The sequence below is a fragment of the Pristiophorus japonicus genome, chromosome 24 (genome assembly GCF_044704955.1).
Source record: "Pristiophorus japonicus isolate sPriJap1 chromosome 24, sPriJap1.hap1, whole genome shotgun sequence".
Taxonomy (NCBI): Eukaryota; Metazoa; Chordata; class Chondrichthyes; family Pristiophoridae; genus Pristiophorus; species Pristiophorus japonicus.
The window spans coordinates 5509392-5527636 of record NC_092000.1 but is presented as its reverse complement, the minus strand read 5'-3'; the positions used below and the strand labels follow the sequence as shown (position 1 = coordinate 5527636).

The 18245-nt window shown below is 54.6% G+C and overlaps 1 protein-coding gene across 2 annotated transcripts in view; it reads left to right on the top strand.

Moving 5' to 3' along the window:
- The window catches only part of LOC139237900 (transitional endoplasmic reticulum ATPase-like), a 69592-nt gene that overhangs the window by 36016 nt on the left and 15331 nt on the right, over window positions 1-18245 (top strand). For both annotated transcript variants that reach the window (XM_070867185.1, XM_070867184.1), the window contains 9 exons: window positions 1070-1201; window positions 2649-2751; window positions 5837-5970; window positions 7077-7212; window positions 8336-8448; window positions 10657-10821; window positions 12639-12761; window positions 14682-14894; window positions 17372-17550. In XM_070867185.1, coding sequence (XP_070723286.1) covers window positions 1070-1201; window positions 2649-2751; window positions 5837-5970; window positions 7077-7212; window positions 8336-8448; window positions 10657-10821; window positions 12639-12761; window positions 14682-14894; window positions 17372-17550 — 1298 coding nt within the window. The remainder of the gene's footprint in view (window positions 1-1069; window positions 1202-2648; window positions 2752-5836; window positions 5971-7076; window positions 7213-8335; window positions 8449-10656; window positions 10822-12638; window positions 12762-14681; window positions 14895-17371; window positions 17551-18245) is intronic.

Genomic DNA, 18245 nt, shown 5'->3' with positions numbered 1-18245 from the left:
GCAAATTCAGAACACTGACCATAGTAGTATCGATAAAATAGGCAAGAAAGGTTAAATTGAAGATAAAATCACCGCAATAATCCCACAGGAGCAGTATGGGTCATCTTGAATTACCTGGTTCACCTTGTTCACCATCTCCCTCCCCCACACATGGACCCACTGTAACCAGGAACTCTGTACGTGGAGCAGGAGACTTACCATCCTGTGAACATTGCTTGGCTCATCGCTCAGTTACACCCCAGCCCCATCCCAGTGACCGTGACTCAGTGGGCAGCACTCTCGCCTCCGAGTCACAACGTTGTGGGTTCAAGTCTCACTCCAGGGACTTGAGCACAGAAATCTAGGCTGACACTCCCAGTGCAGCGCTGAGGGAGCGCCGCACTGTTGGAGGGGCAGTACTGAGGGAGCGCCGCACTGTCAGAGGGACAATACTGAGGGAGCACCGCACTGTCGGAGGGGCAGTACTGAGGGAGCGCCGCACTGTCGGAGGGGCAGTACTGAGGGAGTGCTGCACTGTCGGAGGGACAATACTGAGGGAGCACCGCACTGTCGGAGGGGCAGTGCTGAGGGAGCGCCGCACTGTCGGAGGGGCAGTGCTGAGGGAGCGGCGCACTGTCGGAGGGGCAGTACTGAGGGAGCGCCGCACTGTCGGAGGGGCAGTACTGAGGGAGCGCCGCACTGTCGGAGGGGCAGTACTGAGGGAGTGCCACTCTGTCGGAGGTGCTGTCTGTTGGATGAGACATTAAATGGAGATCCATTCTGCTCTCTCGGGTGGACGTAAAAGATCCCACGGCACTATTTCGAAGAAGAGCAGGGGAGTTATCCCCAGTGTCCTGGGGCCAATATTTTTCCTTCAAGCTACACTTAAAAACAGATTATCTGGTCATTATCACGTTGCTGTGTGTGGGAGCTTGCTGTGCACAAGTTGGCTGCCGCGTTTCCCACATTACAACAGTGACTGCACTCCAAAAGTACTTCATTGGCTGTAAAGCACTTTGGGAGGTCCTGAGGTTGTGAAAGGCGCTATATAAATGCAAGTCTTTGTTTTACGATGTTGCTCTTCTGACAGGATGAGGAGGAGAACCTGAATGACGTTGGCTATGACGACATTGGAGGTTGTCGCAAACAGCTGGCGCAGATCAAGGAGATGGTGGAGCTGCCCCTTCGACACCCGGCACTCTTCAAAGCCATCGGGGTGAAGGTTGGTGTCACTGGAGTTTCGGAAGTGTTCTGCCCAGGGTTTCTCATTTTTACACCGCCACCATCACCACAGCGACAGTGGCGGAGCTGGGTTCAGCTCGGTCCGGGGTAGGATGGAACAAGGCTCGCAGGAACGTGCGAAATACTGTCGCTCAGCTCCCTGCTGTGAGGCAGAGAGTACGTCAGGAGTGTGAGGGTCACTGGAAGGATTGTTGTAGGAACTGTCAATACACAGTGTCATCATGGTCTCTGAATCCGCTCCGCAAACTCAAACAAGGGGAGGGGGTTGAGGGAACAAGAGGGAGGGGGTTGAGGGAACGAGGGGGAGGGGGTTGAGGGAACGAGGGGGAGGGGGTTGAGGGAACGAGGGGGAGGGGGTTGAGGGAACGAGGGGGAGGGGGTTGAGGGAACGAGGGGGAGGGGGTTGAGGGAACGAGGGGGAGGGGGTTGAGGGAACGAGGGGGAGGGGGTTGAGGGAACGAGGGGGAGGGGGTTGAGGGAACGAGGGGGAGGGGGTTGAGGGAACGAGGGGGAGGGGGTTGAGGGAACGAGGGGGAGGGGGTTGAGGGAACGAGGGGGAGGGGGTTGAGAGAACGAGGGGGAGGGGGTTGAGAGAACGAGGGGGAGGGGGTTGAGAGAACGAGGGGGAGGGGGTTGAGAGAACGAGGGGGAGGGGGTTGAGAGAACGAGGGGGAGGGGGTTGAGAGAACGAGGGGGAGGGGGTTGAGAGAACGAGGGGGAGGGGGTTGAGGGAACGAGGGGGAGGGGGTTGAGAGAACGAGGGGGAGGGGGTTGAGAGAACGAGGGGGAGGGGGTTGAGGGAACGAGGGGGAGGGGGTTGAGGGAACGAGGGGGAGGGGGTTGAGGGAACGAGAGGGAGGGGGTTGAGGGAACGAGGGGGAGGGGGTTGAGAGAAAGGGATGTCAGGTCAGATTACAGAACCGCTTTCACTGTTACAGCAGTCGCGAATGCCACACCACTGATCAGATTTGCCGCTGGACTGAAAGCCTTTTGCCTTTGGCATTACCGTGTAATTCCCCCGACTCCACCCCAAGACCCTGCAGGAAATCGCAAGCACCGATTGCCCCCACAGGTCCGGGCGCAGGGTATCCACAGCGACTTTGCCGTCGGTGGCCTTTGGGACGCGGGTGGTGTGGACACGAGCGAAGAGAACCAACACGATTAGGTCTGGTGGGCGCCAAGCCCTGGCGACCCACTGGGAGATGCAAAGGCTCCTCGTGGCCTGGGAAGGAGTGGTTGCGTTGCTATGGTACTGGAAAATTGCTGTACCATGACGACTAGAGAGAGGGGAGGGGGGTGGGGTGGTTCTGTTGCTATGGTAGCAGTAGAGTTTGGGGGAATGGGGACAGTCTCGGTGAAGCTTCAGCGAGAAGCCGTGTTAACTCACCTGTTCAATTTGACGATTGTCCGGTTCCATCTGCCCACAGCCTCCTCGCGGGATCTTGCTCTACGGACCTCCAGGGACTGGGAAGACACTAGTTGCCCGGGCCGTGGCCAATGAAACTGGAGCTTTCTTCTTCCTCATCAACGGTGAGATAGAAACCACTCTCGCTGTTCCTCCAATTTTCAGTGGGATAAATTCAGTTGCGAGAGGGAGAGGGAGAGGGAGGCCCATGTTAATTCATCTATCGTGAACCGTCCTACAGTGGTCCCCAATTTAGCATCTAATGGTCCCCCAAATGGTTCCAAGGTTGTCTATCTGGTTGACTCCTCTCTCTGGGAATCTGATCCATGTGTTAATGCGAAGTTGAATTTCCTGCTATCAGTCCTGATTTTAACTTTCACTGGTTGGAACCCACCCTGTCCTACTCCCACATTTACTTTGGATTGATCTTCCCCCTCTTTTCCCCCCCCCCCCCCACCCTTGACCGTTATCCACCTCCTATAAGATCAGCACATGAGTGCTTCCTTTCCTAGCTGAAGAGCTGGCACCAATGCGGGAATATGGTGTTGAGATAGAGGATCAGCCATGATCATATTGAATGGTGGTGCAGGCTCGAAGGGCCGAATGGCCTGCTCCTGCACCTATTTTCTATGTTTTTTTTCTCACTGTGGGACCGGCACAGAAACATGCTCCAAAACACCCCCCCCCCCCACCACAATCACTTCGGCGAGAACATTAAATCCAACATCTCGCTTGAAGAGAAAGTTGGATACTAAAAGTTGGGACGTTTCACCAAGTTAAAGGCGCTATATAAATGCCAGTTGTTGTTCTCGTTCAGTGGTAATCCATTCACTGTATTGGGTCACGGTCGGTGTTATAATTCGAAAATCTAGCTCCAATTTCTTTTTTTATTTGTTCACGGGATGTGGGCTTTGCTGGCAAGGCCGACATTTATTGCCCATCCCCAACTGCCCTTGAGAAGGTGGGGGTGTGCCACCATTTCAGAGGGGCAGTTAAGAGCCAACCACATGGCTGTGGGTCTGGAGTCACATATCGGCCAGACCAGGTAAGGGCGGCAGATTTCCTTCCCGAAAGGGGCATTAGTGAGCCGGTTGGGTTTTTCCGACAATCCGGTAGTTTCATGGTCACCATTACTGACACTTTCTTCCAGATTTATTTAAAGAACTGAATCAGAATTAGTGCTGGGTATTCGATCTTTAGTCCAGGCCTCCGGATCAATAGTCCACTAACCTCACCACTGTGTTACCGTGCCCTCGAGAGTGATCGAGCAAGCCACTCACATATACAATGGCGACCACAACAGGGCCCATTACGGCTTTCCCAGGACAACTGGGGCTGGGCAATAAATGTGGTCCAATCCGAAGTACAAATGAAGAAATAAAGGAGGAAAAATTTGGGTTGTTTGCGCCTCCGGTGAGTGCTAACGGGATGCCACGCCAAGTGACCTTTCGCCAGGGCGGAATTCCGCGGGAGTTTGGCGGCGGCGTCCTGGGCTGCCCCGCCGGCGACGACCGCTTCAATCACCGTGCGCGCAGTGACCCGCGTTCGGCCCGGAGCGAAGGTTCGGTAGCGCCCCCGTGTGGCTGCCGCAGGGCGGTGCCAACAACAGCAGGGGGCGGGGCGTGGGGGTGGCGTACGTACGGGGGTGGCGTACGTACCGTGCTGACGGCCGACTTAGCGGGGCAACAATTAAGGGTGGCGCAGCGGTGAAAAATGGCCGACTTAGCGGGCGCGGACTTCTTCGCTGTGGATCGCGAGTGCCCGTGCCGCGATGTGGCTGCCACGACTTCCCGCTTCCCGGTGGTTCCGGCGGTGGTCCCGCCTCCCGCCCGCAGAAACATTAGAAAACGGGAGCAGCAGTCGGCCATTCGGCCCCTCGAGTCTGCACCGCCATTCACTATGATCATGGCTGATCCTCTATCTCAACACCATATTCCCGCTTTTTTCCCCATACCCCTTGATGCCTTTTGTGTCTAGAAATCTATCTATCTCCCTCTTAAATATATTCAGTGTCTCGGCCTCCACAGCCTTCTGTGGTAGAGAATTCCACAGGTTCACCACCCTCTGAGTGAAAACATTTCTCCTCATCTCGGTCCTAAATTTCCTGCCCCGTATCCTGAGACTGTGATCCCTTGTTCTAGACTTCCCAGCCCCGGGGAAACATCCTCCCCACATCCAGTCTACCCAACCCAGTCAGAATTTTATACCTTTCAATGAGATCCCCTCTCATTCTTCTAAACTCTAGTGTGTAACGGACCCACCTATCCCTGGGCGAACTGGCAGCACGCCTGCTTTCGACCGCCTCAGTCATTGAAAGTTGGCATGCAGGTACAGCAGGCGGTGAAGAAGGCAAATGGCATGTTGACCTTCATAGCTAGGGGATTTGAGTATAGGAGCAGGGAGGTCTTACTGCAGTTGTACAGGGCCTTGGTGAGGCCTCACCTGGAATATTGTGTTCAGTTTTGGTCTCCTAATCTGAGGAAGGACATTCTTACTATTGAGGGAGTGCAGCGAAGGTTCACCAGACTGATTCCCGGGATGGCAGGACTGACATATGAGGAGAGACTGGATCGACTAGGCTTGTATTCACTGGAGTTTCAAAGGATGAGAGGGGACCTCATAGAAACATATAAAATTCTGACTGTGACCCCTGGTTCTAGACTTCCCAGCCCCGGGGAAACATCCTCCCCGCATCCAGTCTGTCCAACCCAGTCAGAATGTGATACGTTTCAATGAGATCCCCTCTCATTCTTCTAAACTCTAGTGAACACCGGCCGAGTCGACCCAATCTCTCCTCATACGACAGTCCTGCCATCCCAGGAATCAGTCTGGTGAACCTTCGCTGCACTCCCTCTATGGCAAGTATATCCTTCCTTAGGTAAGGAGACCCAAACTGCGCACAGTACTCCAGGTGCGGTCTCACCAGGGCCCTGTATAACTGTAGTAAGACATCCTTGCTCCTGTACTCAAACCCTCTTGCAATGAAGTCGGCAGCTTGGCCCTCCCCCTTTAACGGAAGGGGAGCGCCCTACCTTCCCACCAGCGTTAAGTCCCGCCCCACATCGCAGCAAGTCCCGCCTCGCGGTCGTTTACCCCACCACCCCCCCCCCGAATGGGACGGAACCGAATTTTCGGCCGGAAGCGGGAGACTTTGATGCTTTGCTCGCGATGTGTTTCTCTGAACGGCCCTGTGGTTTACATGCTGCGCAGGTCCCGAGATTATGAGCAAGCTGGCCGGGGAGTCGGAGAGCAACCTGAGGAAGGCGTTCGAAGAAGCGGAGAAGAACGCACCGGCCATCATCTTCATCGATGAACTGGATGCCATTGCTCCGAAGAGAGAGAAGGTAACGTTAGAAATCGTAAACCAAGCCCCGGGTTCATTGCTACAGGGATAGAATTCAAAAGCGACGAAGTTGTGTTATACTTGTACCGAACCTTGGTTAGACCACACTTGGAGCACCGTGCACAGTTCTGGTCTCCATATACCTTGGTTAGACCACACTTGGAGCACCGTGCACAGTTCTGGTCTCCATATACCTTGGTTAGACCACACTGAGAGCACTGTGCTCAGTTCTGGTCTCCGTATACCTTGCTTAGACCACACTGGGAGCACTGTGCACAGTTTTGGCCTCCATATACCTGGGTTAGACCACACTGAGAGCACTGTGCTCAGTTCTGGTCTCCATATACCTTGGTTAGACCACACTGGGGGTACTGTGCACAGTTCTGGTCTCCATATACCTTGGTTAGACCACACTGGGAGCACTGTGCACAGTTCTGGTCTCCATATACCTTGGTTAGACCACACTGAGGGCACTGTGCACAGTTCTGGTCTCCATATACCTTGGTTAGACCACACTGGGAGCACTGTGCACAGTTCTGGTCTCCATATACCTTGGTTAGACCACACTGGGGGCACTGTTCCGGTCTCCATATTATAAAAAAGAGGAACGAAAGTGTCAGAGGTACACTTTTTGTTCAAAGTACTACTCATTGGCACATAAGAAAATAATGGTCTTGGCAAATTTTGCTTAACTTAAAGGTATTGGTGAAGGTGCAAAAGAGATGTACAAGGACGATACCAGAACTGAGCAGTTATATCTACCAGGAGAGGCTGAACAGGCTGGGTTTCTCTGTAGCCAGCTGAGGGGCAATCGAGATCTTTCGAATTCAGAAGGGTTTGATGGGTTGGAGGTAGAGCTGTGGGGGAGACCAGAACGAGGCCTCCCACCGTGTAGTGCTGGAAACGTCACATCCCTCTGCACCCCGACAGGAACCGCTTCGTGATATTTTGCACTCCATTTCCCCCCTCGAGGGCGGTAAGCCCAATATAGCTCGCGGGGTGGGACTTCCTCGTCCGGCTGTTACCGACCCCATTTCGCCTGCTTTGTCTCCCTCTCTCTCTTTCTCTCTTTCTCTCTCTCTCTCTATATCTCTCTCTGTCTTCCAGACCCACGGAGAGGTGGAGCGTCGCATCGTTTCCCAGCTCTTGACCCTAATGGATGGATTGAAGCAACGCTCCCACGTCATTGTAATGGCTGCGACCAACAGGCCAAACAGCATCGACCCGGCGCTCAGGAGATTCGGTACGTCACCGAGCAGATCCGCCCTGCCCCGTGGCCGATACGCATCACAAAATGTGTACTCGTGGTTCTTCATTTTCCCACTCCCCCTCGAGCGCAGGGACAGATTGACCACTGGGGGGGGATTGACCGCGGGGCAGGGGGGGGGGTGATTGACCGCGGGGCAGGGGGGGGGGATTGACCGCGGGGCTGGGGGGGGGATTGACCGCGGGGTTGGGGGATGGGGGGGAGATTGACTGGGCTGTGTGTGGGGGGGTGGGGATTGACGGTGGGGGAGGGATTGACCGCGGGGGGAGATTGACCGCGGGGGGGGGGGGGGGAGCGGATTGGGGGGATTGACCATTGACCCCGGGGGATTGGGGATTGACCGCGTGGGGGGGGATTGACCGCGTGGGGAGGGGGGGAGGATTGACCGCGCCGGGGGGGTGGGGGGGGGGGAGCGGATTGACCGGGGGGGGGGGGATTGACCATTGACCCCGGGGGATTGGGGATTGACCGCGTGGGGGGGGGGCTTGACCGCGTGGGGGAGGGATTGACCACGTGGGGGGGGGGGGGGGGAGGATTGACCGCAGCGGGATTGACCGCGCCGGTGGGGAGGGGGGGAGCAGATTGACCGGGGGGGGGGGGGAATTGACCATTGACCCCGGGGGATTGGGGATTGACCGCGTGGGGGGGGGGGGGGAGGATTGACCGCAGCGGGATTGACCGCGCCGGGGGGGGGGGGAGCAGATTGACCGGGGGGGGGGGGATTGACCATTGACCCCGGGGGATTGGGGATTGACCGCGGGGGGGGGTATGACCGCGGGGCGAATGGAGCTGAAGCCCCAGGCCCACCTAATAAATGTAGGAAACATTATAAGGCCTCCCAAATAGGCTGAATAGAATCAACAATAAGAGAGGAAAACGAGACCGAGGCAAATAGATTCACTTGTTTATACCGATATACAGAAGTTCCGATATACACTAATGTACCGATATACACTAATGTACCGATATACAGAAGTAAGCTTTTGTAGAGAGGACGTGCATAAAACCTTTCGTACGATCGACAGACAGCTAGTTGTGTTTGAACAAAATCCCTTGGTGTGTAGGAACTGGAATAGCGCTCCCTTCTGTATTGTCACAGGTCGGTTCGACCGGGAGATCGATATCGGAATACCAGATTCCATCGGGAGACTTGAGATTCTGCAGATTCACACAAAGAACATGAAGCTGTCTGACGATGTGGATCTGGAGAAGGTAGGAGGTGCTCTTCATCGGGGGGATTGGGCGGGGGGGGGCAGTGTGTGTCTGGCCCAGACTGATTTTAACTTGAATTAAAGAATCACTCGAGTAATTAGCTCACCGTTAAATTGTATAGAATCTGTTTGTTTCTCTTGAGCCCTGGATCTTTGGAACCAACCCCGGGTATCCTTTGCTGTCACAGAATGGTACAGTACAGGAGGAGGCCATTCGGCCCATCGATCCTGTGCCGGCTCTGTAAAAGAGCGATCCGATTAGTCCCACTCCCCCCTGCTCTCTCTCCACAGCCCTGCAAATGTTGCTTGGAATTTTAGTAAAATTTACAGGTTGTTGTCTGCGCAGTCAGGCTGAGCACTCCCAACTATCCTCAGTACACTGGATTCACTCTGCACAAAAATCCATTGATCTCTGTCTTGAATATACTCAAAGACTGAGCCTCCACAGCCCTCTGGGGCAGAGAATTCCAAAGATTCACCACCCTCTGAGTGAAGAAGTTTCTCCTCATCTCAGTCCTAAATGGCCGACCCCTTATCCTGAGACTGTGACCCCTGGTTCTAGACTCCCCAGCCCGGGGGGAAACATCCTCCCTGCATCTACCCCGTCAAGCCCCCTCAGAATCTTGTAAGTTTCAATGAGATCACCTCTCATTCTTCTAAAGAACCAGAAGCTACTGGAAACGACCAGAAGCTGGGCAGAAGCATTCTGTGCATAACTGTCGGGTCCTAAATTTAAAAAAAAATATAGTTCACCCCAACAGACGGAGGATCTGAGAATTGTTCCGGATTCCTGGCTTTCTCACCCAGCCCGCTCCCTTCCCCGATTTTTAAAATTTCCCCTGTTTTCTCAACAACCCATCTCCCTTCCCGTTTCTTCTTAAAAACAAATTAGAAACATAGAAAATAGGAGCAGTAGTAGGCCATTCGGCCCATCGAGCCTGCACCGCCATTCAGTATGATCTTGGCTGATCCTCTATCTCAACACCTTATTCCCGCTTTCTCCCCATACCCCTTTGATGTCTTTTGTGTCTAGAAATCTACCTATCTTCCCTCAAATATATTCAGTGACTTGGTCTCCACAGCCTTCTGTGGTAGAGAATTCCACAGGTTCACCACCCTCTGAGTGAAAACATTTCTCCTCATCTCGCTCCTAAATTTCCTACCCCGTATCCTGAGACTGTGACCCCTTGTTCTAGACTTCCCAGCCCCGGGGAAACATCCTCCCCGCATCCAGTCTGTCCAACCCCGTCAGAATTTTATACCTTTCAATGAGATCCCCTCTCATTCTTCTAAACTCTAGTGTGTAACGGACCCACCTATCCCTGGGCGAACTGGCAGCACGCCTGCTTTCGACCGCCTCAGTCATTGAAAGTTGGCATGCAGGTGCAGCAGGCGGTGAAGAAGGCAAATGGCATGTTGACCTTCATAGCTAGGGGATTTGAGTATAGGAGCAGGGAGGTCTTACTGCAGTTGTACAGGGCCTTGGTGAGGCCTCACCTGGAATATTGTGTTCAGTTTTGGTCTCCTAATCTGAGGAAGGACATTCTTACTATTGAGGGAGTGCAGCGAAGGTTCACCAGACTGATTCCCGGGATGGCAGGACTGACATATGAGGAGAGACTGGATCGACTAGGCTTATATTCACTGGAGTTTCAAAGGATGAGAGGGGACCTCATAGAAACATATAAAATTCTGACGGGACTGGACAGATTAGATGCAGGAAGAATGTTCCCGATGTTGGGGAAGTCCAGATCCAGGGGACACAGTCTTAGGATAAGGGATAGGCCATTTAGGACTGAGATGAGATGAAACTTCTTCACTCAGAGCATTGTTAACCTGTGGAATTCCTTGCGCAGAGAGTTGTTGAGGCCAGTTCATTGGATATATTCAAGAGGGAGTTAGATGTGGCCCTTACGGCTAAAGGGATCAAGGGGTATGGAGAGAAAGCAGGAATGGGGTACTGAGGTGCATGATCAGCCATGATCTTATTGAATGGCGGTGCAGGCTCGAAGGGCCGAATGGCCTACTCCTGCACCTATTTTCTATGTTTCTATGCCTCCGGTGAGCGCGGGTCCGATCTACACACACTCTCTCCCCATAGGACACATACCAACCCCCCCCCTCCCCCCCCCTCTCGTTCTCCGGGGGGATCGGTGCGGGGGGGGGGAAGCTCGGGTCGCTTGACGTGTTTTTTTTTCCCCCGCCGCAGATCGCGCACGACACCCACGGGCACGTGGGCGCTGACCTAGCGGCACTCTGCTCCGAGGGAGCCCTGCAGGCCATCCGCAAGAAGATGAGCGTCATCGACCTGGAGGACGAGACCATCGACGCCGATGTCCTCAACTCCATGGCGGTGACGATGGATGACTTCCAGGTGGGGCGCGCGCGTGCTGCACGTACAGTACAACAACAACTCGCACTTGTACAGCGCCTTTAACGTAGTGAGACGTCCCGCGGCGCCTCACAGGGGCGTAAGTCTGACAAAATTTGACACCGAGCCACATGAGATATTCGAAAGAAAGACTTGCATTTATATAGCGCCTTTCGCAACCACCGGACGTCCCAAAGCGTTTCACAGCCAATGAAATACTTTTTGGAGTGTGGTCACTGTTGTAATATGGGAAACGCGGCAGCCAATTTGCGCAGAGCAAGCTCCCACACACAGCAATATAATACCGACCAGATAATCTGCTTTAGTTATGTTGCTCGAGGGATAAATATTGGCCCCAGGAGACCGGGGATAACTCCCCTGCTCTTCTTTGAAATAGTGCCATAGGGTCTTTTATGTCCACCTGAGAGATGTTTGATGTCTCATTCGAAAGACGGCACCTCCGACAGTGCAGCGCTCCCTCAGTACCGCCCCTCCGACAGTGCAGCGCTCACTCAGTACCGCCCCTCCGACAGTGCGGCGCTCCCTCAGTACCGCCCCTCCGACAGTGCAGCGCTCCCTCAGTACCGCCCCTCCGACAGTGCAGTGCTCCCTCAGTACCGCCCCTCCGACAGTGCAGCGCACCCTCAGTACTTTCCCCTCCAAAAGAGAAGGTGGTGTGAGCCGCCTTCTTGAACCGCTGCAGTCCGTGCAGAAGGTGCTCCCACAGTGCTGTTAGGGAGGGAGTTCCAGGATTGTGACCCAGGGATGATGAAGGAACGGCCGATATATTTCCAAGTCAGGACGGTGTGTGACTTGGAGGGGAACTTGGAGGTGGTGGTGTTCCCATGCGCCTGCTGCCCTTGTCCTTCTAGGGGGTAGAGGTCGTGGGTTTGGGAGGTGCTGCCGAAGAAGCCTTGGCGAGTTGCTGCAGTGCATCTTGTAGACGGTGCACACTGCAGCCAGGGGGCGCCGGTGGTGGAGGGAGTGAGTGTTGAAGGTGGGGGAGGGGGTGAGTGTTGAAGGTGGGGGAGAGGGTGAGTGTTGAAGGTGGGGGAGGGGGTGAGTGTTGAAGGTGGGGGAGGGGGTGAGTGTTGAAGGTGGGGGAGGGGGTGAGTGTTGAAGGTGGGGGAGGGGGTGAGTGTTGAAGGTGGGGGAGGGGGTGAGTGTTGAAGGTGGGGGAGGGGGTGAGTGTTGAAGGTGGGGGAGGGGGTGAGTGTTGAAGGTGGGGGAGGGGTGAGTGTTGAAGGTGGGGGAGGGGGTGATGTTGAAGGTGGGAGAGGGGGTGAGTGTTGAAGGTGGGGGCGGGGGTGAGTGTTGAAGGTGAGGGAGGGGGTGAGTGTTGAAGGTGGAGGAGGGGGTGAGTGTTGAAGGTGGGGGAGGGGGTGAGTGTTGAAGGTGGGGGAGGGGCCGAGTGTTGAAGGTGGGGGAGGGGGTGATGTTGAAGGTGGGGGAGGGGGTGAGTGTTGAAGGTGGGGGAGGGGGTGAGTGTTGAAGGTGGGGGAGGGGGTGAGTGTTGAAGGTGGGGGAGGGGGTGAGTGTTGAAGGTGGGGGAGGGGGTGAGTGTTGAAGGTGAGGGAGGGTGTGAGTGTTGGAGGTGGGGGAGGGGGTGAGTGTTGAAGGTGGGGGAAGGGGTGAGTGTTGAAGGTGGGGGAGGGGGGGAGAGCGTTGAAGGTGGGGGAGGGGCTGAGCTTTGGAGGTGAGGGAGGGGGTGAGCGTTGAAGGTGGGGGAGGGGCTGAGTGTTGAAGGTAATGTTTAATGCTGGCCAGGAGAATGTTGAGGAATGTTTAACCCTTGTGGTCTGCCTCTACCTGTCTTGCAGTGGGCTCTGGGCCAGAGTAACCCATCGGCTCTGCGAGAGACGGTGGTGGAGGTACCGACAGTAACCTGGGATGACATCGGGGGTCTGGATGAGGTGAAGCGTGAACTCCAGGAGCTGGTACAGGTGTGTGCTTCAAATAAAACCAGGAATACTTCCTGTGTCTCAGGTCCAAATTTTCATGGCTCTATTCACGAAAGGAGGGTTTTGGTCGAGTAAATGAGGAGATACTGTTTCCAGTGGCGGGAGGGTCAGTAACCAGAGGACACAGATTGACGAAAGAACCAGAGGGGGCGATGAGGAGAATGTTTTTACGCAGCGAGTTGTTGTGATCGGGAACGCGCTGCCTGAAAGGGCGGTGGGAGCAGATTCAATAGTTAACTTTCCAAAGGGAGTTGGATAAATATTTGAAAAGGAGAATTTTGCGGGGCTGTGGGGAAAGAGCAGGGGGGAGTGGGACTGATCGGATCGCTCTGTCACAGAGCCGGCACAGGAACGATGGGCCGAATGGCCTCCTTTCTGTGCTGTATCGGTCTCTGATTCTGTGAAGTAAACAACCGGACTGAGAGTTTTGGGGCTCCTGAGGGCGGGTTGTGGGAAATAACTAAATGATGTGTCGTTGGGAAGCTGTAAGCCCAGAGCTTTATATATTGTAGTGTTCGTGGCTTTGATCAACTTAAAATCAGTTGTTAACGATGGCCGAGCTTAGAAACTGAAAGCCTGGAGCCTCTAGAGACCAGAACTTGGAACCTAGTTGGAATCGTAATGCAGGTGAGGAAAAGCTTGATCAAAGAGGTTGGTTTTAAGGAGCGTCTTGAAGGAGGAGAGAGGTAGAGAGGTTTAGGGAGGGAGTTCCAGAGCTTGGGGCCCAGGCAACAGAAGGCACGGCCACCGATGGTGGAGCGATTTATAATCCGGGATGATCAGGAGGGCAGAATTTGAGGAGTGCAGACATCTCGGGGGGGGGGGGGGGGGAGGGGGAGGAGATTACAGAGATCGGGAGGGGCGAGGGACATGGAGGGATTTGTTATCGAGGATGAGAATTTTGAAATTGAGGCGTTGCTTAACCGAGAGTTAGTGTATGTCAGCGAGCACAGGGGTGATGGGTGAGCGGGACACGGTGCGAGTTAGGACACGGGGCAGTGAGCACAGGGGATGATGGGTGAGCGGGACTCGGTGTGAGTTAGGACAAGGGGCAGTGAGCACAGGGAGTGATGGGTGAGTGGGACTTGGTGCGAGTTAGGACAAGGGGCAGAGAGCACAGGGGGTGATGGGTGAGCGGGACTCAGTGCGAGTTAGGACACGGGGCAGCGAGCACAGGGGGTGATGGGTGAGCGGGACACGGTGCGAGTTGGGACACAGGGCAGCGAGCACAGGGGGTGATGGGTGAGCAGGACAAGGGCTGCCTAGTTTTGGATCACCTCAAGTTTGCGGAGAGTGCAAGGTGTGTGGTCAGCCAGCAGAAGTGAGAAGAGTATTGTGTGCAGTTCTGGTCTCCTTACCCAAGGAAGGATATATTTGCCATTGATGGAGGGCAACGAAGGTTCACCAGACTGATTCCTGGGATGGGGGGATTGTCCTATGAGGAGAGATTGGGTAGACTGGGCCGATATTCTCTAGAGTTTAGAAGAATGAGAGGTGATCTCATTGAAACATACACAATTCTTACAGGGCTTGACAGGGTAGATGCAGGGAGGTTGTTTCCCCCGGGCTGGAGAGTCTAGAACCAGGGGTCACAGTCTCAGGATAAGGGGTCGGCCATTTAGGGCTGAGATGAGGAGGAATTTCTTCACTCTGAGGGTGGTGAGTCTTTGGAATTCTCTGCCCCAGAGGGCTGTGGAGGCTCAGTTGTTGAGTATATTCAAGGCTGAGATCGATAGATTTTTGGATATTAAGGGAATCAAGAGATATGGGGGGAGTGCAGGAAAGTGGAGTTGAGGTCAAAGATCAGCCATGATCTCATTGAATGGCAGAGCAGGCTCGAGAGGCCGAATGGCCGACTCCTATTTCTTATGTTATTAATTTTCCATGCTCGTCTCTCCTCAGTACCCAGTGGAGTATCCGGATAAGTTTCTGAAGTTCGGCATGACGCCCTCCCGCGGGGTTCTGTTCTATGGGCCCCCAGGGTGCGGCAAGACACTGTTGGCCAAGGCTATCGCCTGCGAGTGTCAGGCTAACTTTGTCTCCATCAAAGGACCCGAGCTGCTCACCATGTGGTTCGGGGAGTCCGAGGCCAATGTCCGCGACGTGTTCGACAAGGTATGCGATTATCTCATCACTTACCGCGCATTTACTGATGTATCACACCTGTACAGGGTGTTGGTGAGGCCACACCTGGAGTACTGCGTACAGTTTTGGTCTCCATATTTAAGGAAGGATATAATTACATTGGAGGCTGCTCAGAGAAGGTTCACTGGGTTGATTCCTGGGATGAAGGGGTTGCCTTATGAGGAAAGATTGAGCAGGTTGGGCCTGTACTCATTGGAGTTTAGAAGAATGAGAGGTGATCTTATCGAAACATTTCAGATTCTGAGGGGGCTGGACAGGGTAGATGCAGAGAGGATGTTTCCCCTCGTGGGGGAATCTAGAACTAGGGGGCATAGTTTCAGAATAAGGGGCCGCCCATTTAGAACTGAGATGAGAAGGAATTTCTTCTCTCAGAGGGTCGTGAATCTTTGGAATTCTCTGCCCCAGAGAGCTGTGGAGGCTGGGTCATTGAATATATTTAAGGCGGAGATAGATGGGATTTTTGAATGATAAGGGAGTGAAGGGTTATGGGGAGCGGGCAGGGAAGTGGAGCTGAGCCCAAGATCAGATCAGCCATGATCTTATTGAATGGCGGAGCAGGCTCGAGGGGCCGAATGGCCGACTCCTGCTCCTATTTCTTATGTTTTTATCACATGAAGGGCGGCTGTGTGAAAGGTTTGAGTACCTATTCGAGACCTGTGATACCTGTAGACTGGGGCTGTTCTCCTTTGAGCAGAGAAGGTTAAGGAGAGATTTAATAGAGGCATTCAAAATGATGACAAGTTTTTATAGATAGGGAGCAACTGTTTCCCGTGGCAGGAGGGTCAGTAACCAGAGGACACAGATTGAAGATAATCGGCAACAGGAGGGAGTTGAGAAGATATTTCTTCACCCAGAGGGTGGTGGGGGTCTGGAACTCACTGCCTGAAAGGGTGGTAGAGGCAGAAACCCTCACCACATTTAAAAAGTACTTGGACGTGCACCTGAAGTGCCGTAACCTGCAGTGCAATGGACCGAGAGCTGGCAAGTTGGATTAGGCTGGGTAGCTCTTTGTCGGGCAGCGTGGACACGATGGGCCAAAATGGCCTCCATCCATGCTGTAAATTTCTATGAATCACGGCAGCTGGGGAATTTAAATTCAGTTAATTAAATAAATATGGAATTCAAAAGCCAGCATCAGTAACGGTGACTGTGAAATTGTCGGAAAAAAGGGAAGTTCAGAGTCGAGCACTTAGGTGCTGGACTGGAGTCACATATAGGCCCAGATTGGGTCACGATGGCTGGTCTCCTTCTCTGAGGGACATTAGTGAACCAGTTGGGGTTTTTAATGACACATAGGTTACTTCTACTGGTGCTCGGTGTTAAGTCCTTAGATGCCCTAATAATGACTCCATGAGGCAATGTGTTGTACTTGAACTGTATTTATCTTCACTCAGGCCAACATCCCCAGCATTGAAGCACTGACCTCACTCGATCAGCTCCGCTGGGCGGGCCACATTGTCCGCATGCCCCGACACGAGACTCCCAAAGCAAGCGCTCTACTCGGAACTCCTTCACTGCAAAAGAGCCCCAGGTGGGCAGAGGAAACGTTACAGGGACACCCTCAAAGCCTCCCTGATAAAGTGCAACATCCCCACCGACACCTGGGAGTCCCTGGCCCAAAGACCAGTCCGCCCTAAGTGGAGGAAGTGCATCCGGGAGGGCGCTGAGCACCTCGAGTCTCGTCGCCGAGAGCATGCAGAAACCAAGCGCAGGCAGCGGAAGGAGCGTGCGGCAAACCAGTCCCACCCTCCCTTACCCTCACCGACTATCTGTCCCACCTGTGACAGGGACTGTGGCTCTCGTATCGGACTGTTCAGCCACCAGAGAACTCACTTCAGTAGTGGAAGCAAGTCTTCCTCGATTCCGAGGGACTGCCTATGATGATGATGAGTGACCTTAGTCCTTTATTAGTTAACTCCAGAGTGAGGATCACACCTGGTGGGCCTGCCTTCTATTACTAGGCCAGGCCACACCTGTACAGGTAACCTACAAGCCTCCCACTGCAGTGCCCTCTGGTGGCACACCTTGATATAGTACCAACAGTGGCCATGTTGGATACATGACATCACACCCCCCCCCCCCCCCCCCCCCCCCCCCCCCCAAGCCTTTCGTGCAAATCACCTCTGCATTGATTGTGCTCTGGGCTTAGCTCTATCTGGTTGGACCCTAGGCAGGTCGTTTCATTCTTGGGTGAGTGGTTGGTGCAGTGGAGTGCTGGTGGTTGCTGTTTGTGTGCGTCCCTAAATTCCAAGACGGCAAACTGTTGTGACAGGGTTTGGAAGGCCCATTCCCTGGGTCACCTAGTACCATGAACATAACCTCTACCCCCCTGTACCTGACATTGTTCCAAGTCCGATTGAATGCCAGTCAATTAATACTTTGTTGTGTGTTGTTAGTCTTTTGGGCTGAAGGCTCGTGTTCTGATTGGCTGGTGCTATTTTTTTCAGGCGAGACAGGCTGCTCCCTGTATCCTGTTCTTCGATGAGCTGGATTCCATCGCCAAGTCTCGAGGAGGGAATGCTGGGGATGGTGGAGGGGCCGCAGACAGGGTGATCAACCAGATCCTCACCGAGATGGACGGCATGTCGGACAAGAAGAATGTGTTTATTATTGGAGCCACGAACAGGTAGATCGAAACAAAGCCGCACTCCCACAGAGGCCCCACTCTCACAGGCCCACAGGCTCTCACTCCCACAGGGCCATCTCCCACTCCCACAGGGCCCCACTCTCACAGGCCCACAGGGCCCCACTCTCACAGGCCCACAGAGGCCCCACTCTCACAGATCATACTCCCACAGAGGCCCCACTCTCACAGGCCCACAGAGGCCCCACTCTCACAGGCCCACAGAGGCCCCCCACTCTCACAGGCCCACAGAGGCCCCACTCTCACAGATCATACTCCCACAGAGGCCCCCCACTCTCACAGGCCCACAGAGGCCCCCCACTCTCACAGGCCCACAGAGGCCCCCCACTCTCACAGGCCCACAGAGGCCCCCCACTCTCACAGGCCCACAGAGGCCCCCCACTCTCACAGGCCCACAGAGGCCCCCCACTCTCACAGGCCCACAGAGGCCCCCCACTCTCACAGGCCCACAGAGGCCCCCACTCTCACAGGCCCACAGAGGCCCCCCACTCTCACAGGCCCACAGAGGCCCCCCACTCTCACAGGCCCACAGAGGCCCCCCACTCTCACAGGCCCACAGAGGCCCCCCACTCTCACAGGCCCACAGAGGCCCCCCACTCTCACAGGCCCACAGAGGCCCCCCACTCTCACAGGCCCACAGAGGCCCCCCACTCTCACAGGCCCACAGAGGCCCCACT